At 69.2% G+C, this 22,532-nt stretch overlaps 1 protein-coding gene across 1 annotated transcript; it reads right to left on the bottom strand.

Moving 5' to 3' along the window:
• Positions 1-414: 414 nt before the first annotated feature.
• On the bottom strand, positions 415-16,485 carry LOC129735077 (cytochrome P450 2G1-like; the record flags this gene model as incomplete). The annotated part of the gene is given in 11 exon segments (XM_055700444.1): positions 415-513; positions 515-615; positions 695-836; positions 4,299-4,390; positions 4,393-4,485; positions 4,588-4,729; positions 9,984-10,160; positions 11,590-11,750; positions 11,848-11,997; positions 15,942-16,104; positions 16,195-16,485. Coding segments are annotated over 11 exon segments (1,488 nt in total), but the record flags the coding sequence as incomplete, so codon positions are not given.
• Positions 16,486-22,532: the final 6,047 nt, after the last annotated feature.

A 22,532-nucleotide genomic window follows, 5' to 3' on the forward strand; every position in this document is an offset into this window, starting at 1 on the left:
CGGGGGGGCTCTGTGGGTGCTGGGGGGGTCTGTGGGGGGGTGGGGGCTCTGTAGGTGCTGGGGGGGCTCTGTGGGTGCCGGGGGGGTCTGTGGGGGGGGTGGGGGGGCTCTGTGGGTGCTGGGGGGGCTCTGTGCGTGCCGGGGGGGTCTGTGGGTGCCAGGGGGGGTCTGTGGGTGGGTGGGGGGCTCTGGGGGTGCTGGGGGGGCTTTGTTGGTGCCGGGGGGGCTCTGTGGGGGGGTGGGGGCTCTGTAGGTGCTGGGGGGGCTCTGTGGGTGCCGGGGGGGGTCTGTGGGGGGGTGGGGGGCTCTGTGGGTGCCGGGGGGGGTCTGTGGGTGCCGGGGGCTCTGTGGGGGGGTGGGGGGCTCTGTAGGTGCCGGGGGGGCTCCGTGGGTGCCGGGGGGCTCCGTGGGTGCCGGGGGCTCCGTGGGGGTCAGCGGGGGCAGCATGCGCAGCTGGTAGCGGGGGGGCACGTTGGCGAAGCCGCTCTCCATGGGGGCCGTGGGGCAGCTGCGCCGGCGGCACCAGCGGCTGCAGGCGGAGGCTCTGCAGGATGGTGCTGAGGAAGAGGAACAGCTCCATCCTGGCCAGCGCCTCTCCCAGGCACACCCGCTTCCCTGCAGGCACGGGGGGGGGGGGGGGGGGGTCAGCACGGCGGGGGGACCCTCGGGACCCCCCCAGCCACCCCCCGGGTACCTGAGGAGAAGGGGACGAAGGCCTCGTTCCGCTGGAAGCAGCCGTGGGCATCCAGAAAATTCCGGGGGTCAAAGGTGTCGGGGTGCTTGTAGGCGCTGGGGTCGTGCAGGATGGGGCTGAGCAGGGGGTACACGTCGGTGCCCTGGGGGGCGGGGGAGTCAGCAGCCTGCGCGGGGCGCCTTGCACGAGTGTCCCTCGTGTCCCTGGTGCACAAGGGAGTGTGCACAAGGAAGCACGTGTACGGCAGCGTGCACGAGGGAGCGTGCGCAAGGGAGTGTGCGCAGGGCAGCGTGCACAAGAGAGCGTGCACAAGGGAGTGTGCGCAGGGCGGCGGTGCACAAGAAAGCGTGCACAAGGCCACAGGCACAGGGCAGCGTGCACAAGAGTGTGCACAAGGCCACAGGCACAGGGCAGCGTGCACGAGGGAGCGTGCACAAGGGAGTGTGCACAGGGCAGCGTGCACAAGAGTGTGCACAAGGCCACAGGCACAGGGCAGCGTGCACAAGAGAGCGTGCACAAGGGAGTGTGCGCAGGGCGGCGTGCACAAGAAAGCGTGCACAAGGCCACAGGCACAGGGCAGCGTGCACGAGGGAGCGTGCACAAGGGAGTGTGCACAGGGTGGGCGTGCACAAGAAAGCGTGCACAAGGCCACAGGCACAGGGCAGCGTGCACAAGAGTGTGCACAAGGCCACAGGCACAGGGCAGCGTGCACGAGGGAGCGTGCACAAGGGAGTGTGCGCAGGGCAGCGTGCACAAGAGTGTGCACAAGGCCACAGGCACAGGGCAGCGTGCACGAGGGAGCGTGCACAAGTGAGTGTGCGCAGGGCAGCGTGCACAAGAGTGTGCACAAGGCCACAGGCACAGGGCAGCGTGCACGAGGGAGCGTGCACAAGGGAGTGTGCACAGGGCGGCGTGCACAAGAGTGTGCACAAGGCCACAGGCACAGGGCAGCATGCACAAGGGAGCGTGCACAAGGGAGTGTGCGCAGGGCAGCGTGCACAAGAGTGTGCACAAGGCCACAGGCACAGGGCAGCGTGCACGAGGGAGCGTGCATGGGGCAGTGTGCGCAGGGCAGCGTGCACAAGAGTGTGCACAAGGCCACAGGCACAGGGCAGCGTGCACGAGGGAGCGTGCACAAGGGAGTGTGCACAGGGCGGCGTGCACAAGAGTGTGCACAAGGCCACAGGCACAGGGCAGCATGCACAAGGGAGCGTGCACAAGGGAGTGTGCGCAGGGCAGCGTGCACAAGAGTGTGCACAAGGCCACAGGCACAGGGCAGCGTGCACGAGGGAGCGTGCATGGGGCAGTGTGCGCAGGGCAGCGTGCACAAGAGTGTGCACAAGGCCACAGGCACAGGGCAGCGTGCACGAGGGAGCGTGCACAAGGGAGTGTGCACAGGGCGGCGTGCACAAGAAAGCGTGCACAAGGCCACAGGCACAGGGCAGCGTGCACGAGGGAGCGTGCACAAGGGAGTGTGCGCAGGGCAGCGTGTGCAGGGCGGTGTGCTCAAGGCAGCGTGCACAGGGCGGCAGCGTGCACAAGGCCACGTGCACAAAACAGCGTGCACCGGGCCACGCGCACAAGGGAGCGTGCAGGGGGGCAGCGTGCACAGGGTCACAGCGTGCACAAGGCAGCGTGCACAGGGTGGCAGTTTGCACAAGGTCACATGCACAGGGCAGTGTGCACAGGGCCGTGTGCACTAGGGAGCGTGCATGGTGCAGCACGTGCAGGGCGGCAGCGTGCACAGGGCAGTGTGCACAAGAGAGCATGCACAAAGCCACATGCACAGGGCAGCATGCACAAGGGAACATGCATGGTGCAGTGTGCACAAGGGAGCGTGCACAGGGCAGTGTGCGCAAGGGAACGTGCACAAGGCAGTGTGCACAGGGTGGCAGTGTGCACGGGTCCACACGCACAGGGCCACATGCACAACTGAGCGTGCACGGTGCAGCGTGTGCTGGGCGGCAGCGTGCACAAGGCAGTGTGCACAAGGCAGCGTGCACAAGGGAGCGTGCACAAGGGAGCGTGCATGGTGCAGTGTGCACAAGGGAGTGTGCACAAGGGAGCATGCACAAGGGAGCATGCACGGTGCAGCGTGTGCTGGGCGGGCAGCGTGCACAAGGCAGCGTGCACAAGGCAGCATGCACAAGGGAGCGTGCACGGTGCAGTGTGCACAAGGGAGCATGCACAAGGGAGCATGCACGGTGCAGTGTGCACAAGGGAGCATGCACAAGGGAGCATGCACGGTGCAGCGTGTGCAGGGCAGCAGTGTGCACAAGGCAGCGTGCACAGGGCAGCATGCACAAGGGAACGTGCATGGTGCAGTGTGCACAAGGGAGCATGCACAGGGCAGTGTGCACAAGGGAGCGTGCACAGGGCAGTGTGCACAAGGCAGCATGCACAAGGGAGCATGCACAAGGGAGCGTGCACGGTGCAGTGTGCACAAGGGAGCGTGCACAAGGCAGTGTGCACAAGGCAGCATGCACAAGGGAGCATGCACAAGGGAGCATGCACGGTGCAGTGTGCACAAGGGAGCGTGCACGGTGCAGTGTGCACAAGGGAGCGTGCACAAGGCAGTGTGCACAAGGCAGCATGCACAAGGGAGCATGCACAAGGGAGCGTGCACGGTGCAGTGGTGCACAACACGGTGCAGTGTGCACAAGGGAGCGTGCACAAGGGAGCATGCACAAGGGAGCGTGCACGGTGCAGTGTGCACAAGGGAGCGTGCACAAGGGAGCATGCACAAGGGAGCGTGCACAAGGCAGTGTGCACAAGGGAGCGTGCACAAGGGAGCATGCACAAGGGAGCGTGCACAGGGCAGTGTGCACAAGGCAGCATGCACAAGGGAGCATGCACAAGGGAGCGTGCACGGTGCAGTGTGCACAAGGGAGCATGCACAAGGCAGTGTGCACAAGGGAGCATGCACAAGGGAGCGTGCACGGTGCAGTGTGCACAAGGGAGCGTGCACAAGGGAGCATGCACAAGGGAGCGTGCACGGTGCAGTGTGCACAAGGGAGCGTGCACGGTGGCAGTGTGCACAAGGGAGTGTGCACAAGGGAGCATGCACAAGGGAGCATGCATGGTGCAGTGTGCACAAGGGAGCGTGCACAAGGGAGCGTGCACGGTGCAGCGTGTGCAGGGCAGCAGTGTGCACAAGGCAGCGTGCACAGGCAGTGTGCGCAAGGGAGCGTGCACAAGGGAGCGTGCACAGGGCAGTGTGCACAAGGCAGCATGCACAAGGGAGCATGCACAAGGGAGCGTGCACGGTGCAGTGTGCACAAGGCAGCATGCACAAGGCAGCATGCACAAGGGAGCATGCACAAGGGAGCATGCACAAGGGAGCGTGCACGGTGCAGTGTGCACAAGGGAGCGTGCACAAGGCAGTGTGCACAAGGGAGCATGCACAAGGAGCGTGCACGGCGCAGTGTGCACAAGGGAGCGTGCACAAGGGAGCGTGCACAAGGGAGCGTGCACGGCGCAGTGTGGCACAAGGGAGCGTGCACAAGGGAGCGTGCACGGCGCAGCGTGCGCAGGGTGATGTGCACAAGGCCACGTGCACAAGGCAGCGCGTGGGCCCCCCGCGCCCCCCGCCCCCCACGGGCACCTTGGGGATGAGGTAGCCGCGGAAGAGGGTGTCGCGGGTGACGCGGTGGGGCACGTTCATGGGGATGAGGTCGCTGCACCGCTGGATCTCGTGATCACCGCGTCCGTGTAGGGCATGTGGCTGCGGTCCTCGATGGCGGGGGCCCGATCGCAGCCGATCACCCGCTCGATCTCCTCGTAGACCTTCTCTGCAGCCCCAGCCGGGATGGGGGGTCCCGCTGAGGGCTGGGGGGGGGGGGCTGGGGGGGCTGGGGGGGGTCCCCCCGCGGCGGGGTGGGCACCCCACTTACCTTGCACCTCGGGGTGCTTCATCAGCAGGAGGAAGCCGTAGCGCAGGGTGGAGCTGACGGTCTCGGTCCCGGCGAAGAAGAGGTTGAGGGTGCTGAGCTCCAGGTTCTCCAGGTTGAACTCCGAGGAGGGGTTGTCCTTCTCCTGGGGGGGCGGGCAGAGGGGGCACGGGATCACCCCAGGGTGCACGGGATCACCCCTGGGCGCACGGGATCACCCCCGGGCGCACAAGGGTGCTGGGCGCACAAGGGTGCTGGGTGCAGGGGATCACCCCCAGGTGCACGGGATCACCCCCGGGCGCACAGGATCACCCCCGGGCGCACGGGATCACCCCAGGGGTGCACAGGATCAACCCCGGGCGCACGGGATCACCCCCGGGCGCACAAGGGTGCTGGGCGCACAAGGGTGCTGGGTGCAGGGGATCACCCCCAGGTGCACGGGATCACCCCCGGGTGCACAGGATCACCCCCGGGCGCACGGGATCACCCCTGGGCGCACAGGATCACCCCTGGGCACACAAGGGTGCTGGGCACACAAGGGTGCTGGGTGCAGGGGATCACCCCCAGGTGCACGGGATCACCCCCGGGCACACAGGATCACCCCCGGGCGCACAAGGGTGCTGGGCGCACAAGGGTGCTGGGTGCAGGGGATCACCCCCAGGTGCACGGGATCACCCCCGGGCGCACGGGATCACCCCCGGGCGCACAAGGGTGCTGGGCGCACAAGGGTGCTGGGTGCAGGGGATCACCCCCAGGTGCACGGGATCACCCCCGGGTGCACAGGATCAACCCCGGGCACACAGGATCACCCCCGGGCGCACAAGGGTGCTGGGCGCACAAGGGTGCTGGGTGCAGGGGATCACCCCCAGGTGCACGGGATCACCCCTGGGTGCACAGGATCAACCCCGGGCGCACGGGATCACCCCCGGGCGCACAAGGGTGCTGGGCGCACAAGGGTGCTGGTGCAGGGGATCACCCCAGGTGCACGGGATCACCCCCGGGCGCACAGGATCACCCCCGGGCGCACGGGATCACCCCAGGGTGCACAGGATCAACCCCGGGCGCACGGGATCACCCCGGGCGCACAAGGGTGCTGGGCGCACAAGGGTGCTGGGTGCAGGGGATCACCCCCAGGTGCACGGGATCACCCCCGGGTGCACAGGATCACCCCCGGGCGCACGGGATCACCCCTGGGCGCACAGGATCACCCCTGGGCACACAAGGGTGCTGGGCACACAAGGGTGCTGGGTGCACGGGATCACCCCCAGGTGCACGGGATCACCCCCGGGCACACAGGATCACCCCCGGGCGCACAAGGGTGCTGGGCGCACAAGGGTGCTGGGTGCAGGGGATCACCCCCAGGTGCACGGGGATCACCCCCGGGTGCACGGGATCACCCCCGGGCGCACGGGATCACCCCCGGGCGCACAAGGGTGCTGGGCGCACAAGGGTGCTGGGTGCAGGGGATCACCCCCAGGTGCACAGGATCACCCCCGGGTGCACAGGATCAACCCCGGGCACACAGGATCACCCCCGGGCGCACAAGGGTGCTGGGCGCACAAGGGTGCTGGGTGCAGGGGATCACCCCTGGGTGCACAGGATCACCCCCGGGCGCACGGGATCACCCCCGGGTGCACGGGATCACCCCCGGGCGCACAGGATCACCCCTGGGCGCACAAGGGTGCTGGGCGCACAAGGGTGCTGGGTGCAGGGGATCACCCCCAGGTGCACAGGATCACCCCAGGGTGCACAGGATCAACCCCGGGCACACAGGATCACCCCCGGGCGCACAAGGGTGCTGGGCGCACAAGGGTGCTGGGTGCAGGGGATCACCCCCAGGTGCACAGGATCACCCCAGGGTGCACGGGATCACCCCTGGGCGCACAGGATCACCCCCGGGCGCACAAGGGTGCTGGGCACAAAAGGGTGCTGGGTGCAGGGGATCACCCCCAGGTGCACGGGATCACCCCTGGGCGCACAAGGGTGCTGGGCGCACAAGGGTGCTGGGTGCAGGGGATCACCCCCAGGTGCACGGGATCACCCCTGGGTGCACGGGATCACCCCTGGGTGCACAGGATCACCCCCGGGCGCACAAGGGTGCTGGGCGCACAAGGGTGCTGGGTGCAGGGGATCACCCCCAGGTGCACGGGATCACCCCCGGGCGCACAGGATCACCCCCGGGCGCACAGGATCGACCCCCAGGGTGCACAGGATCACCCCCGGGCGCACAAGGGTGCTGGGCACACAAGGGTGCTGGGTGCAGGGGATCACCCCCAGGTGCACGGGATCACCCCTGGGTGCCCAAGTGAGCTGGGTATATGGGATCACACCTGGGTGTGTGGGATCACCCCCAGGTGCACAAGGGTGCTGGGTGCAGGGGATCACCCCCAGGTGCACAGGATCACCCCTGGGTGCACGGGATCACCCCTGGGTGCTCAAGTGAGCTGGGTACATGGGATCACACCTGGGTGTGTGGGATCACCCCCAGGCGCACAAGGGTGCTGGGTGCACGGGATCACCCCAGGGTGCACGGGATCACCCCTGGGTGTGCAGGAGTGCTGGGTGCACGGGATCACCCCAGGGTGCACGGGATCACCCCTGGGTGTGCAGGAGTGCTGGGTGCACGGGATCACTCCTGGGTGCACGGGATTGTGCAAGGGGGCTGGGTGCACAGGATCACCCCTGGGTGCACAGGATCACCTCTGGGTGCCCAAGTGAGCTGGGTGCATGGGATCACCCAAGGGTGCCCAGGATCACCCCAGGGTGCGCAAGGGTGCTGGGGTGCACTGGATCACCCCAGGGTGCAGGGGATCACCCCTGGGTGTGTAGATCACCCCAGGGTGTGCAAGGGTGCTGGGTGCATGGGATCACCTCAGGGTTCCCAGGGGAGCTGGGTGCCTGGGATCACCCCAGGGTGCAGGGGATCATTCTGGGGCGCCCAGGAACAGCACCCCAGGGTGCAGGGGATTACCCTAGGGTGCCCGGGGATCACCCAGGGTGCAGGGGATCACCCTGGGGCGCAGGGGATCACCCCAGGGTGCCCAGGACCATCACCCCTGGGTGCTGGGGATCACCCCAGGTGCAGGGGATCACTCCAGGGACCCCAGGACCAGCAACCCAGGGCGCAGGGGATCACCCCGGGGTGCAGGGGATCACCCCAGGGCGCCCAGGGCCAGCACCCCGGGACGCAGGGGATCACCCCAGGGCGCCCAGGACATCACCCCAGGGTGCCGGGGATCACCCAGGGTGCCGGGGATCACCCCAGGACGCCCAGGATCACCACCCTGGGGTGCCGGGGATCACCCAGGGTGCCGGGGATCACCCCAGGGTGCCCAGGACCAGCACCCCGGGGCGCAGGACATCACCCCAGGGTGCCGGGGATCACCCCAGGGCGGCCCAGGACATCACCCCAGGGTGCCGGGGATCACCCCAGGGCGCCCAGGACCATCACCCCAGGGTGCCGGGGATCACCCAGGGTGCCGGGGATCACCCCAGGGCACCCAGGACATCACCCCAGGGTGCCGGGGATCACCCCGGGGCACAGGGGATCACCCCGGGGTGCAGGCGATCACCCCGGGGCGCAGAGGATCACCCCAGAGTGCCCAGGGACCAGCACCCCAGGGCGCTGGGGGTAACTCCAGGATGCTCAGGATCATCACCCCGGGGTGCCGGGGATCACCCCAGGGTGCCGGGGATCACCCCAGGGCGCCCAGGACCATCACCCCAGGGCGCCGGGGATCACCCAGGGTGCCGGGGATCACCCCAGGGCGCCCAGGACCATCACCCCAGGGTGCCGGGGATCACCCCAGGGTGCCGGGGATCACCCCAGGGTGCCCAGGATCATCACCCCGGGGTGCCGGGGATCGCCCCAGGGTGCCGGGGATCACCCAGGGCGCCCAGGACCATCACCCCAGGGTGCCGGGGATCACCCAGGGTGGCCGGGGATCACCCCAGGGCGCCCAGGACCATCACCCCAGGGCGCCGGGGATCACCCAGGGTGCCGGGGATCACCCCAGGGCGCCCAGGACCATCACCCCAGGGCGCCGGGGATCACCCAGGGTGCACGGGGATCACCCCAGGGCGCCCAGGACCATCACCCCAGGGGTGCCGGGGATCACCCAGGGTGCCGGGGATCACCCCAGGGCGCCCAGGACCATCACCCCAGGGTGCCGGGGATCACCGCAGGGTGCCGGGGATCACCCCAGGGTGCCCAGGATCATCACCCCGGGGTGCCGGGGATCGCCCCAGGGTGCCGGGGATCACCCCAGGGTGCCCAGGATCATCACCCCGGGGTGCCGGGGATCACCCCGGGGCACAGGGGATCACCCCGGGGTGCAGGCGATCACCCCGGGGCGGCAGAGGATCACCCCAGAGTGCCCAGGACCAGCACCCCAGGGCGCCGGGGGTAACTCCAGGATGCTCAGGATCATCACCCCGGGGTGCCGGGGGATCACCCCAGGGTGCCGGGGATCACCCCAGGGCGCCCAGGACCATCACCCCAGGGTGCCGGGGATCACCCAGGGGCCGGGGATCACCCCAGGGCGCCCAGGACCATCACCCCAGGGTGCCGGGGATCACCCAGGGTGCCGGGGATCACCCCAGGACGCCCAGGATCATCACCCTGGGGTGCCGGGGATCACCCAGGGTGCCGGGGATCACCCCAGGACGCCCAGGACCAGCACCCCGGGGCGCAGGGGATCACCCTGGGAAGCAGGGGGTCACCCCAGGGTGCCGAGGACCATCACCCCGGGGCGCAGGGGATCACCCCAGGGCGCCCAGGACCATCACCCCAGGGTGCCGGGGATCACCCCAGGGCGCCCAGGACCATCACCCCAGGTTGCCGGGGATCACCCGGGGTGCCGGGGATCACCCCGGGGCGCCCAGGACCATCACCCCAGGGTGCAGGGGATCACCCCGGGGCACAGGGGATCACCCCGGGGTGCAGGCGATCACCCCGGGGCGCAGAGGATCACCCCAGAGTGCCCAGGACCAGCACCCCAGGGCGCCGGGGGTAACTCCAGGATGCTCAGGATCATCACCCCGGGGTGCCGGGGATCACCCCAGGGTGCCGGGGATCACCCCAGGGCGCCCCAGGGACCATCACCCCAGGGTGCCGGGGATCACCCCAGGGTGCCGGGGATCACCCCAGGGCCGCCCAGGACCATCACCCCAGGGTGCCGGGGATCACCCCAGGGTGCCGGGGATCACCCCAGGACGCCCAGGACCATCACCCCCGGGGTGCCGGGGATCACCCCAGGACGCCCCAGGACCATCACCCCAGGGCGCCGGGGATCACCCCAGGACGCCCAGGACATCACCCCCAGGGTGCCGGGGATCACCCCAGGGCGCCGGGGATCACCCCAGGGTGCCGGGGATCACCCGGGGGTGCCGGGGATCACCTTCTCCATCTGCAGCAGGAACCGGTCGATGAAGTCCCGCGGCCGCTCGGGCTCCAGCGTCTCCGCGTTGCTCCGCACCCGCCGCGCGATGAAGCGCCGCATCCTGCCCAGCAGCCGCGGGATCCGCGCGTGGGGGCCCGGCACGTGCCGCAGGAGGGTCTCGGCCATGTCGTACAGCTGCACGCGGGGGGGGGGGGGGGGGGCGGGGGGGTCAAGGGGGGGGGGGGGGGGAGTGGGACTGGGGGGGGGGGGGGAGCAGGATGGGGACCCCAAAGTGGGACCACTGGGGGACTGGGAGCGGGGGGGGACACCAAAACAGGGACTGGGGGGGCTGGACTGGACTGGGGGACCCCAAACAGGGAGGGATGGACTGGGGGGGACCCCAAACTGGAACTGGGGGGGCTGGACTGGGACTGGGGGACCCCAAAACGGGGAGGGATGGACTGGGGGGGACCCTGAACCAGGACTGGGGGAGTTGGACTGGGACTGGGGGGACCCCAAAACGGGGAGGGATGGACTGGGGGGGACCCCAAACTGGAACTGGGGGGGCTGGACTGGGACTGGGGGGACCCAAAACGGGGAGGGATGGACTGGGGGGACCTCGAACTGGAACTGGGGGGGGGGCTGGACTGGGGACTGGGGGACCCCAAACAGGGAGGGATGGACTGGGGGGACCCCAAACTGGAACTGGGGGGGCTGGACTGGGACTGGGGGACCCCAAACAGGGAGGGATGGACTGGGGGGGACCCCAAACTGGAACTGGGGGGGCTGGACTGGGACTGGGGGACCCCAAACAGGGAGGGATGACTGGGGGGACCTCGAACTGGAACTGGGGGGCTGGACTGGGACTGGGGGACCCCAAACAGGGAGGGATGGACTGGGGGGGACCCTGAACCGGGACTGGGGGAGCTGGACTTGGACTGGGGACCCCAAACGGAGGGCATGGACTGGGGGGACCTCGAACTGGAACTGGGGGGGGGGGCTGGACTGGGACTGGGGGACCCCAAACAGGGAGGGATGGACTGGGGGGACCCTGAACCAGGACTGGGGGAGCTGGACTGGGACTGGGAGACCCCAAAATGGGGAGGGATGGACCTGGGGGGGACCCTGAACTGGAACTGGGAGGCCTGGACTGGGACTGGGGGGACCCCAAAACAGGGAGGGATGGACTGGGGGGACCCTGAACCAGGACTGGGGGAGTTGGACTGGGACTGGGAGACCCCAAAACGGGGAGGGATGGACTGGGGGGGACCCCAAACTGGAACTGGGGGGGCTGGACTGGGACTGGGGGACCCCAAAACGGGGAGGGATGACCGGGGGGACCCCAAAGCAGGGAGAGATGGACCAGGGTGACCCCTGAACAGGACTGGGGGAGCTGGACTGGGACTGGGGGACCCCAAAACGTGGAGGGACGGACTGGGGGGGATCCCAAACCAGGACTGGGGGGGACTGGGTCGGGGGGATCTTGGGGAACACTGGTGTCCCTGGCACCCCCTTTTTTGTGACAACCCCCCCCGCAAAGCCAGGGGTGTCTGGCCCCTCCCGTAGAGCTGGGAGTAGAAGCAGGGTGCGGGGGGGACCCACCCCCACCCCCCCCACCCCCCACCTGCGCCCAAGGGGTGCTGATCTCCCGAAAACTCTCGTTCATCATCTGCAGCAGCTCCAGGAACTCCGCGTCCTCGTAGTCGAAGCGGTCCCCGAAGACGATGGAGCAGATGACGTTGGAGACGGCGCAGCTCAGCGGGTACGTGGGGTCGAAGGGCTGCCCTGGGGGGCGCGGGGCTCAGCCACCCATGGGTGGCCCGAGGATGTGTGTGTGGGGGGGGGGATATTAAAGCCGCCCCCCCAGCACCCATCCTGGCACCTTGCTTGCCGCGCAGCTCCTGCAGCAGGAACTGAGCCTCCTCCTGGATGCGGCCCTCGATGCTTTTGCGGCCCATCCCGAAATCCCGCAGCACCGAGAGGGAGAAGCGGCGCAGCTGCCGCCAGCGCTCGCCGTTGGCGAAGACCACCCCTGGGGGGGGGAGGGGGGCATGGGCACCCTGAGGGGTGGGGGCGCTGGCTGGGGGAGTGGGGGGGAACCCCATGGGACAGGGCACCCATCGGGGCAGGGGGGCACCCATCGCAGGGGGACACCCATCGGGGTAAGGGGGTGGGCACCCATCAGGGCAGGGGGCTGGGCACCCATCGGGGTAAGGGGGTGGGCACCCATCGGGGTAAGGGGGGTGGGCACCCATCGGGGCAGGGGGTTGGGCACCCATCGGGGTAAGGGGGTGGGCACCCATTGGGGTAAGGGGGTGGGCACCCATAGGGCAGGGGGTTGGGCACCCATCGGGGCAGGGGGCTGGGCACCCATCGGGTAAGGGGGTGGGCACCCATCGGGGTAAGGGGGTGGGCACCCATCGGGGTAAGGGGGGTGGGCACCCATTGGGGCAGGGGGCTGGGCACCCATCGGGGCAGGGGGGTGGGCACCCATCGGGGTAAGGGGCTGGGCACCCATCGGGGTAAGGGGGTGGGCACCCATTGGGGTAAGGGGGTTGGGCACCCATTGGGGTAAGGGGCTGGGCACCCATCGGGGTAAGGGGGTGGGCACCCATAGGGCAGGGGGCTGGGCACCCATCGGGGTAAGGGGGTGGGCACCCATCGGGGTAAGGGGGGTGGGCACCATCGGGGGCAGGGGGGTGGGCACCCATCGGGGTAAGGGGCTGGGCACCCATCGGGGCAGGGGGGTGGGCACCCATCGGGGTAAGGGGCTGGGCACCCATCGGGGTAAGGGGGTGGGCACCCATTGGGGTAAGGGGGTTGGGCACCCATCGGGGTAAGGGGCTGGGCACCCATCGGGGTAAGGGGGTGGGCACCCATAGGGCAGGGGGCTGGGCACCCATCGGGGTAAGGGGGTGGGCACCCATTGGGGTAAAGGGGGTGGGCACCCATCGGGGCAGGGGGTGTGGGCACCCATCGGGGTAAGGGGGTGGGCACCCATCGGGGCAGGGGGTTGGGCACCCATCGGGGTAAGGGGGTGGGCACCCATCGGGGCAGGGGGGCTGGGCACCCATCGGGGTAAGGGGGTGGGCACCCATTGGGGCAGGGGGGTGGGCACCCATCGGGGTAAGGGGCTGGGCACCCATCGGGGCAGGGGGGCACCCATTGGGGCAGGGGGCTGGGCACCCATCGGGGCAGGGGGTCTGGGCTACCCATCGGGGTAAGGGGGTGGGCACCCATCGGGGTAAGGGGTTGGGCACCCATCGGGGCAGGGGGTTGGGCACCCATCGGGGTAAGGTGTTGGGCACCCATCGGGGCAGGGGGCTGGGCACCCATCGGGGGTAAGGGGGTGGGCACCCATCGGGGCAGGGGGTTGGGCACCCATCGGGGTAAGGGGGTGGGCACCCATTGGGGTAAGGGGGTGGGCACCCATAGGGCAGGGGGTTGGGCACCCATCGGGGCAGGGGGCTGGGCACCCATCGGGGCAGGGGGGCTGGGCACCCATCGGGGTAAGGGGGTGGGCACCCATCGGGGTAAGGGGGGTGGGCACCCATTGGGGCAGGGGGCTGGGCACCCATCGGGGCAGGGGGGTGGGCACCCTTCGGGGTAAGGGGCTGGGCACCCATTGGGGTAAGGGGGTGGGCACCCATTGGGGTAAGGGGGTTGGGCACCCATTGGGGGTAAGGGGCTGGGCACCCATCGGGGTAATGGGGCTGGGCACCCATCGGGGCAGGGGGGGCACCATTGGGGCAGGGGGCTGGGCACACCATCGGGGCAGGGGGGCTGGGCACCCATCGGGGTAAGGGGGTGGGCACCCATTGGGGTAAGGGGGTGGGCACCCATCGGGGCAGGGGGGGTGGGCACCCATCGGGGTAAGGGGGTGGGCACCCATCGGGGCAGGGGGCTGGGCACCCATCGGGGTAAGGGGGTGGGCACCCATTGGGGCAGGGGGGTGGGCACCCATCGGGGTAAGGGGCTGGGCACCCATCGGGGCAGGGGGGGCACCCATAGGGCAGGGGGCTGGGCACCCATCGGGGCAGGGGGCTGGGCACCCATCGGGGTAAGGGGGGTGGGCACCCATCGGGGTAAGGGGTTGGGCACCCATCGGGGCAGGGGGTTGGGCACCCATCGGGGTAAGGTGTTGGGCACCCATCGGGGCAGGGGGCTGGGCACCCATCGGGGTAAGGGGGTGGGCACCCATCGGGGGCAGGGGGTTGGGGGGTAAGGGGGTGGGCACCCATCGGGGCAGGGGGTTGGGCACCCATCGGGGTAAGGGGGTGGGCACCCATTGGGGTAAGGGGGTGGGCACCCATAGGGCAGGGGGTTGGGCACCCATCGGGGCAGGGGGCTGGGCACCCATCGGGGCAGGGGGCTGGGCACCCATCGGGGTAAGGGGGTGGGCACCCATCGGGGTAAGGGGGGTGGGCACCCATTGGGGCAGGGGGCTGGGCACCCATCGGGGCAGGGGGGTGGGCACCCATCGGGGTAAGGGGCTGGGCACCCATTGGGGTAAGGGGGTGGGCACCCATCGGGGTAAGGGGGCTGGGCACCCATCGGGGCAGGGGGGTGGGCACCCATCGGGGTAAGGGGGTGGGCACCCATTGGGGTAAGGGGGTTGGGCACCCATTGGGGTAAGGGGCTGGGCACCCATCGGGGTAAGGGGGTGGGCACCCATAGGGCAGGGGGCTGGGCACCCATCGGGGTAAGGGGGTGGGCACCCATCGGGGTAAGGGGGGTGGGCACCCATCGGGGCAGGGGGGTGGGCACCCATCGGGGTAAGGGGCTGGGCACCCATTGGGGTAAGGGGGTGGGCACCCATTGGGGTAAGGGGGTTGGGCACCCATCGGGGTAAGGGGCTGGGCACCCATCGGGGTAAGGGGGTGGGCACCCATAGGGCAGGGGGCTGGGCACCCATCGGGGTAAGGGGGTGGGCACCCATAGGGCAGGGGGCTGGGCACCCATCGGGGTAAGGGGGTGGGCACCCATTGGGGTAAGGGGGTGGGCACCCATCGGGGCAGGGGGTTGGGCACCCATCGGGGTAAGGGGGTGGGCACCCATCGGGGCAGGGGGTTGGGCACCCATCGGGGTAAGGGGGTGGGCACCCATCGGGGCAGGGGGCTGGGCACCCATCGGGGTAAGGGGGTGGGCACCCATTGGGGCAGGGGGGTGGGCACCCATCGGGGTAAGGGGCTGGGCACCCATCGGGGCAGGGGGCTGGGCACCCATCGGGGTAAGGGGCTGGGCACCCATCGGGGCAGGGGGGCACCCATTGGGGCAGGGGGCTGGGCACCCATCGGGGCAGGGGGCTGGGCACCCATCGGGGTAAGGGGGTGGGCACCCATCGGGGTAAGGGGTTGGGCACCCATCGGGGCAGGGGGTTGGGCACCCATCGGGGCAGGGGGGTGGGCACCCATAGGGCAGGGGGCTGGGCACCCATCGGGGCAGGGGGCTGGGCACCCATCGGGGTAAGGGGCTGGGCACCCATCGGGGCAGGGGGCTGGGCACCCATCGGGGTAAGGGGCTGGGCACCCATCGGGGCAGGGGGGCACCCATTGGGGCAGGGGGCTGGGCACCCATCGGGGCAGGGGGCTGGGCACCCATCGGGGTAAGGGGGTGGGCACCCATCGGGGTAAGGGGTTGGGCACCCATCGGGGCAGGGGGTTGGGCACCCATCGGGGCAGGGGGGTGGGCACCCATAGGGCAGGGGGCTGGGCACCCATCGGGGCAGGGGGCTGGGCACCCATCGGGGTAAGGGGCTGGGCACCCATTGGGGTAAGGGGGTGGGCACCCATTGGGGCAGGGGGTGGGCACCCATCGGGGTAAGGGGCTGGGCACCCATTGGGGCAGGGGGCTGGGCACCCATCGGGGCAGGGGGCTGGGCACCCACCCCGGCGCCATCCCAAGCACCCATGGGTGCGCCGTGCCGAGCACCCACCCCTCAGCACCCATGGGCGCCTTGTGCCCGCGCCCCCTCACCGTGCCCGCGGAAGGTGGTCTCCACGGTGGGCATGCGCCCGCGGCCGGCGAAGGCTTCGGCGTTCTCCACCAGCGCCTCCCGCACCGCCGCGCGCTCGCTCAGCACCACCACGCGCCGCGAGCCCAGGTACACCGTGAAGACGGGGCCGTAGGTCTGGCTCAGCTGCGGGGGAGGGGGGGAGGCACCGGGGGGGGTGACGGGGGGGGGGGGACACGACGGAGGGGTCCCCCCACCCCCACCCCCACCCCTTACCTTCAGCAGGGACTGGAGGGTGCGGGACGGGGAGATCTGCAGGAGGTTGCCCAAGATGGGCAACGCCGGGGGGCCGGGGGGCAACCGAGCCCCCTGCCCGCGCCGCTGGGCGAGGAAGAGGAGGAGGCCGAGGAGCAGCAGGAAGGTGACGGTGACGCTCAGCTCCATGGCGGCGGCGACGACGCTGGCACCGCTCTGCCCGGTGGCCTCGGGCGCCCGCTGCTATTTACCTGCCACCGTTGCACAAGCCGCCCGTGGCCCCTGCTCACCCCGCGCCCCGCCCTGGCGCCGCCACCAGCCGCCGTGTGGCCTCGTGGCCTCGGGTGTGACGGCCCGTGTGTCCCGGAGCCTTGGGGCATGTCCTGGTGCACCGTGCCCTCGCGCGTGGCCCTGTGCCCTCGCGCATGGCCCCGTGTGTGGCCCTGTGCCCCGTGTGTGGCCCCGTGCATGTCCCTGTGGCCCCGTGCATGGCCCCATGTCCCCGTGCACGTCCCTGTGCTCTTGTGCATGTCCCTGTGCATGTCCCTGTGTCCCCGTGCATGTCCCTGTGCCCCCATGCATGTCCCTGTGCTCTTGTGCATGGCCCCGTGCATGTCCCTGTGTCCCTGTGCATGTCCCCATGTCCCCGTGCATGGCCCTGTGTTCTTGTGCATGGCCCCGTGCATGTCCCTGTGCCCCCGTGCATGTCCCCATGTCCCCCGTGCATGGCCCTGTGCCCCCGTGCATGTCCCTGTGTCCCCGTGCATGTCCCTGTGCCCCTGTGCATGGCCCTGTGCATGGCCCTGTGCCCCCGTGCATGTCCCCGTGCATGTCCCTGTGTCCCCGTGCATGTCCCCATGTCCCCGTGCATGTCCCTGTGCTCTTGTGCATGGCCCCGTGCATGGCCCTGTGTCCCTGTGCATGTCCCTGTGTCCCTGTGCATGTCCCTGTGCCCCTGTGCATGGCCCCGTGCATGTCCCTGTGCTCTTGTGCATGGCCCCGTGCATGTCCCCATGTCCCCGTGCATGTCCCTGTGCCCCTGTGCATGGCCCCGTGCATGTCCCTGTGTCCCTGTGCATGTCCCCATGTCCCCGTGCATGTCCCTGTGCTCTTGTGCATGTCCCCGTGCATGTCCCTGTGTCCCCGTGCATGTCCCCGTGCATGTCCCTGTGTCCCCGTGCATGGCCCTGTGCCCTTGTGCGTGGCACCATGCACGGCCCCGTGCCCTCATGGATGGCCCCATGCACGGCCCTGTGCCCCCGTGCATGTCTCCGTGCCCCCGTGCATGTCCCCATGCCCTCGTGCGTGGCCCCATGTGTGTCCCTGTGCCCCCATGCATGTCCCTGTGCATGTCCCTGTGCCCTTGTTCGTGCCCCCGTGCATGTCCCTGTGTCCCCATGCATGTCCCTGTGCTCTTGTGCATGGCCCCGTGCATGTCCCTGTGCCCCCGTGCGTGTCCCTGTGCCCCTGTGCATGGCCCCGTGCATGTCCCTGTGCCCCTGTGCATGTCCCCGTGCATGTCCCTGTGCCCCCGTGCATGTCCCTGTGCCCCCGTGCATGTCCCCGTGCATGTCCCTGTGTCCCCGTGCATGGCCCCGTGCATGTCCCTGTGCCCCCGTGCATGTCCCCATGCCCTTGTGCGTGGCCCTGTGCATGTCCCTGTGTCCCCGTGCATGTCCCTGTGCCCCCGTGCATGTCCCTGTGTCCCCGTGCATGTCCCTGTGCCCCCGTGCATGTCCCTGTGCCCCTGTGCATGGCCCCGTGCATGTCCCTGTGCCCCCGTGCATGTCCCCGTGCCCCCGTGCATGGCCCCGTGCATGTCCCCCGTGCCCTTGTGCGTGGCCCTGTGCACTAGTGCATGTCCCCGTGCACTTATGCATGTCCCCATGCACGTCCCTGTGCCCTGGGCCATGTCCCTGTGCCCGTCCCAGTGCCCCCGTGTGTGGCCCTGTGCGTGTCCCCGTGCCCGTCCCTGTGCCCTCGTGCACATCCCCAGGCCCCGGTGCCCACCCTGCACGTGGGGGTGCTCGTCGTCCCCCCAAGCTGGGGGTGCCCAGGGCCGCCAGCGGCGAGGAGGGGGGAGGGTGGGCACCCCCTGTCCCCCCCCCGCCGTCCCCCCCCCGGGGACCCGGCCACCACTGGCGAGTGTTGCACAACCCGCCCAGCCCTCGCACGTGGCGCGGGGGGGTGACGGTGCCGCAGCAGCGCCCGGTGTGCAAACACACATGAACCCGCACGGGCCCCCGGCGCGCACGTGCACGGCCCCGTGTCCTGCTGCGTGTCCCCAGGTCCCCGTGCGTGTCCCTGCATCCTGGTGCATGTCCCCATGTTCATGCGCCGGCCTGTGCGTGACCCCGTGTCACTTTGCATGTCCCCATGTCCCCATGCATATCCCTGTGCCCTGATGCGTGTCCCGTGTCCCGGTGTGTGTCCCCATGTTCCTCATGTGCCGCCCCGTGTGTGACCCCGTGTCCCCATTTGTGTCCCTGTGCCCTGGTGCGTGTGCCCATGTCACTTTGAATGTCCCCGTGTCCCCAAGCCCTGGTGCGTGTCCCCATGTTCCTCATGCACCGCCCTGTGCATGTCCTTGTGCGTGTCCCCGGGCCCTGGTACATGTGCTGTGTCACTTTGAATGTCCCCATGTCCCCATGCATATCCCTGTGCCCTGGTGCGTGTCCCCAAGTCCCCATGTCCCCATGCGTGGCCCCGTGCCCATGGGGCATCAGCAAAGGGCCCAAGCGGGGGGCCAGAATGCAGCCCCCCCCCCCCATCCCCCAGGGGCTACAAGGCTGGGCACAGCCCGGCAGGGACAGGAGGGGACACGGGGACAGGGGCTGGTGCCCTCTGGCACGGCATGGTGCAGCGTGGCACGGCATGGCATAGCATGGTGCGGCATGGCACAGCATGGCGTGGCACAGTGCAGTATGGCACGGCATGGCATGGCGTGGTGCAGAATGGTGTGGCATGGCACAGTGCAGTATGGCACGGCACGGCGTGGCGTGGCACGGTGCAGTATGGCACAGCATGGCATGGCACTGCACGGTATGGCATGGCATGGCGCAGCATGGCACGGTGCAGTATGGCACAGCATGGCATGGCATGGTGCAGAATGGTGTGGCATGGCACGGTGCAGTATGACACAGCACGGCATGGCACGGCATGGCGCAGCATGGCACGGTGCAGTATGGCACAGCACGGCGTGGCACGGTGCAGTATGGCACGGCATGGCATGGCACTGCACGGTATGGCATGGCATGGCGCAGCATGGCACGGTGCAGTATGGCACGGCATGGCATGGCATGATGCAGAATGGTGTGGCATTGCACGGTGCAGTATGGCACAGCACGGCATGGCACGGCATGGCACAGCATGGCACGGTGCAGTATGGCATGGCATGGCGTGGCACGGTGCAGTATGGCACGGCATGGCATGGCATGGTGCAGAATGGTGTGGCATTGCACGGTGCAGTATGGCACAGCACGGCATGGCACGGCATGGCGCAGCATGGCACGGTGCAGTATGGCACAGCATGGCGTGGCATGGTGCAGAATGGTGTAGCATGGCACAGTGCAGTATGGCACGGCATGGCACGGCATGGCACGGTGCAGTATGGCACGGCATGGCATGGCATGGTGCAGAATGGTGTAGCATGGCACAGTGCAGTATGGCACGGCATGGCATGGCATGGCACGGTGCAGCATGGCACGGCATGGCATGGCATGGCATGGTGCAGTATGGGACGGCATGGTGCGGCATGGCACGGTGCAGTATGGCATGGCACGGCACGGTGCAGTATGGCATGGCATGGTGTGGCGTGGCACGGTGCAGCATGGCACGGTGCAGTATGGCACGGCATGGCGCAGCATGGCACGGTGCAGTATGGCATGGCATGGTGTGGCATGGCACGGTGCAGCATGGCACGGCATGGCATGGCGTGGCACGGCATGGCGCAGCATGGCATGGTGCAGCATGGCACGGCATGGCATGGCATGGCATGGTGCAGTATGGCACGGCATGGTGCGGCATGGCACGGTGCAGTGTGGCACGGTGCAGTATGGCATGGCACAGCATAGCACGGCATGGTGCGGCATGGCACGGTGCAGTATGGCACAGCACGGCATGGCACAGCATGGCACGGCATGGTGCGGCATGGCACGGTGCAGTATGGCACAGCACGGCATGGCACAGCATGGCGCAGCATGGCACGGTGCAGCATGGCACGGCATGGCATGGCATGGCACGGTGCAGTATGGCATGGCATGGTGTGGCATGGCACGGTGCAGTATGGCACAGCATGGCATGGCACGGTGCAGCATGGCATGGCATGGCATGGCATGGCACGGTGCAGTATGGCATGGCATGGTGTGGCATGGCACGGTGCAGTATGGCACAGCATGGCATGGCACGGTGCAGCATGGCACGGTGCGGCATGGCATGGTGCAGTATGGCACGGCATGGCATGGCATGGTGCAGCATGGCATGGCATGGCATGGCATGGCACGGTGCAGTATGGCACGGCATGGTGTGGCATGGCACGGTGCAGCATGGCACGGTGCAGTATGGCACGGCATGGCGCAGCATGGCACGGTGCAGTATGGCACGGCATGGCACGGTGCAGCATGGCATGGCATGGCGTGGCATGGCATGGCATGGCATGGCATGGTGCAGTATGGCACAGCATGGCGCAGCATGGCACGGCATGGCGTGGCATGGCACGGTGCAGTATGGCACAGCATGGCACGGTGCAGTATGGCACAGCATGGCATGGCATGGCACGGTGCAGTATGGCACGGCATGGCACGGCATGGCACGGTGCAGTATGGCACGGCATGTCACGGTGCAGTATGGCACGGCATGGCGCAGCATGGCACGGTGCAGCATGGCACGGCATGGCGCAGCATGGCACGGCATGGCGCAGCATGGCACGGTGCAGTATGGCACGGCATGGCACGGCATGGCACGGTGCAGCATGGCACGGCATGGTGTGGCATGGCACGGTGCAGCATGGCACGGCATGGGCACGGCATGGCACGGTGCAGTATGGCACGGCATGGCACGGTGCAGTATGGCACAGCATGGCATGGCATGGCACGGTGCAGCATGGCACGGTGCAGCATGGCACGGCATGGCACGGCATGGCACGGTGCAGCATGGCACGGCATGGCACGGTGCAGCATGGCACGGCATGGCACGGTGCAGCATGGCACAGCATGGCGTGGCGTATCGTGGCATGGCATGATGCAGCGTGGCGTGGCGTGGCACAGCATGACATGGTGGAGCATGACACAGCGTATCATGGCACGGTGCGGCGCATGGCGGCGTGGCACATGGCAGCATGGCCTGGCACGGCGCATGGCGGCCCAGCCCGGCCCAGCGGAGCGGCCTGGCCGTGTCGGACGTGCACGTGGCCCGGCCGGGCCCCTCGCAGCTGGGCTGGCGCACACCGCGGCCTGATGTCAGCCCGTGCCGTGCCAAGGCGGCCGTCACCGCGTGTCACCGCGTGTCACCGTGCCAAGGCAGCTGCAGCCACTGGGTGGGCGCCTGGGGACCCCCCCGGCCCTGGGGGGGCCACCCCAGCAGCCTGGGGGGGGTGGGTCAGCCCTGACCCTACTCCCCCCTCCGTGTCCTAGCCCCATGTCCCCCTGCAATGTCCCCCCCCCCCCACATCCCCTCCCCCCCCCATATCCCCATCACTGGCCCCAGCCCCCCCCCCATGTGTCATCATCCCCCCCCCCGCCCCATGTCCCCAGCACTGCTGGGGGTGCAGAGTGGGGTACTCGGGGTGAACTGGGAGTGGGTGTGGGTGCAAACTGGGTGCTGGGATAAACTGGGTACTGGGGGGTTGTGAACTGGGTGCTGGGTGAACTGGGCGCTGGGGCGGGGGGGGTGTCACCTGGCTCCAGGGTGCAGCTGAGGAGCCCCCCTGGATCTGCACCTTGCTGGGGGTGGGGGTGGGGGGTGGGGCAGGGTGCCACCAGCCCACAGCAGGGATTCCGGGGGTGGCAGGAAATTGCAGCCTTGCACGAGGGACCGGGCCTGGCGGTGTCACACGGGGCTGGCGGTGTCACAAGGGGCTGGCGGTGTCACTCGGGGCCCAGCAGTGCCACACGGGGGAGGGCTGACGTGGTGCAGGGCGTGCAAGCCTTGCACGAGGTGCATTAGCCTTGCACAGGGCACTTTGGTGTCACACGAGGCGCACGAGCCCTGCACAGGGCACAGTAGTGTTGCACGGGGCACGTGGACCTTGCACAGGGTGTACAGGCGTTGCACGGGGGGTGTTGGTGTTGCACGGGCGGTGCAAGCCTTGCACAGGGTGTGTTGGTGTTGCACGGGGCACGTGGACCTTGCACAGGGTATGT

The sequence above is a fragment of the Falco cherrug genome, unplaced genomic scaffold (assembly GCF_023634085.1).
Source record: "Falco cherrug isolate bFalChe1 unplaced genomic scaffold, bFalChe1.pri scaffold_279, whole genome shotgun sequence".
Lineage (NCBI taxonomy): Eukaryota > Metazoa > Chordata > Aves > Falconiformes > Falconidae > Falco > Falco cherrug.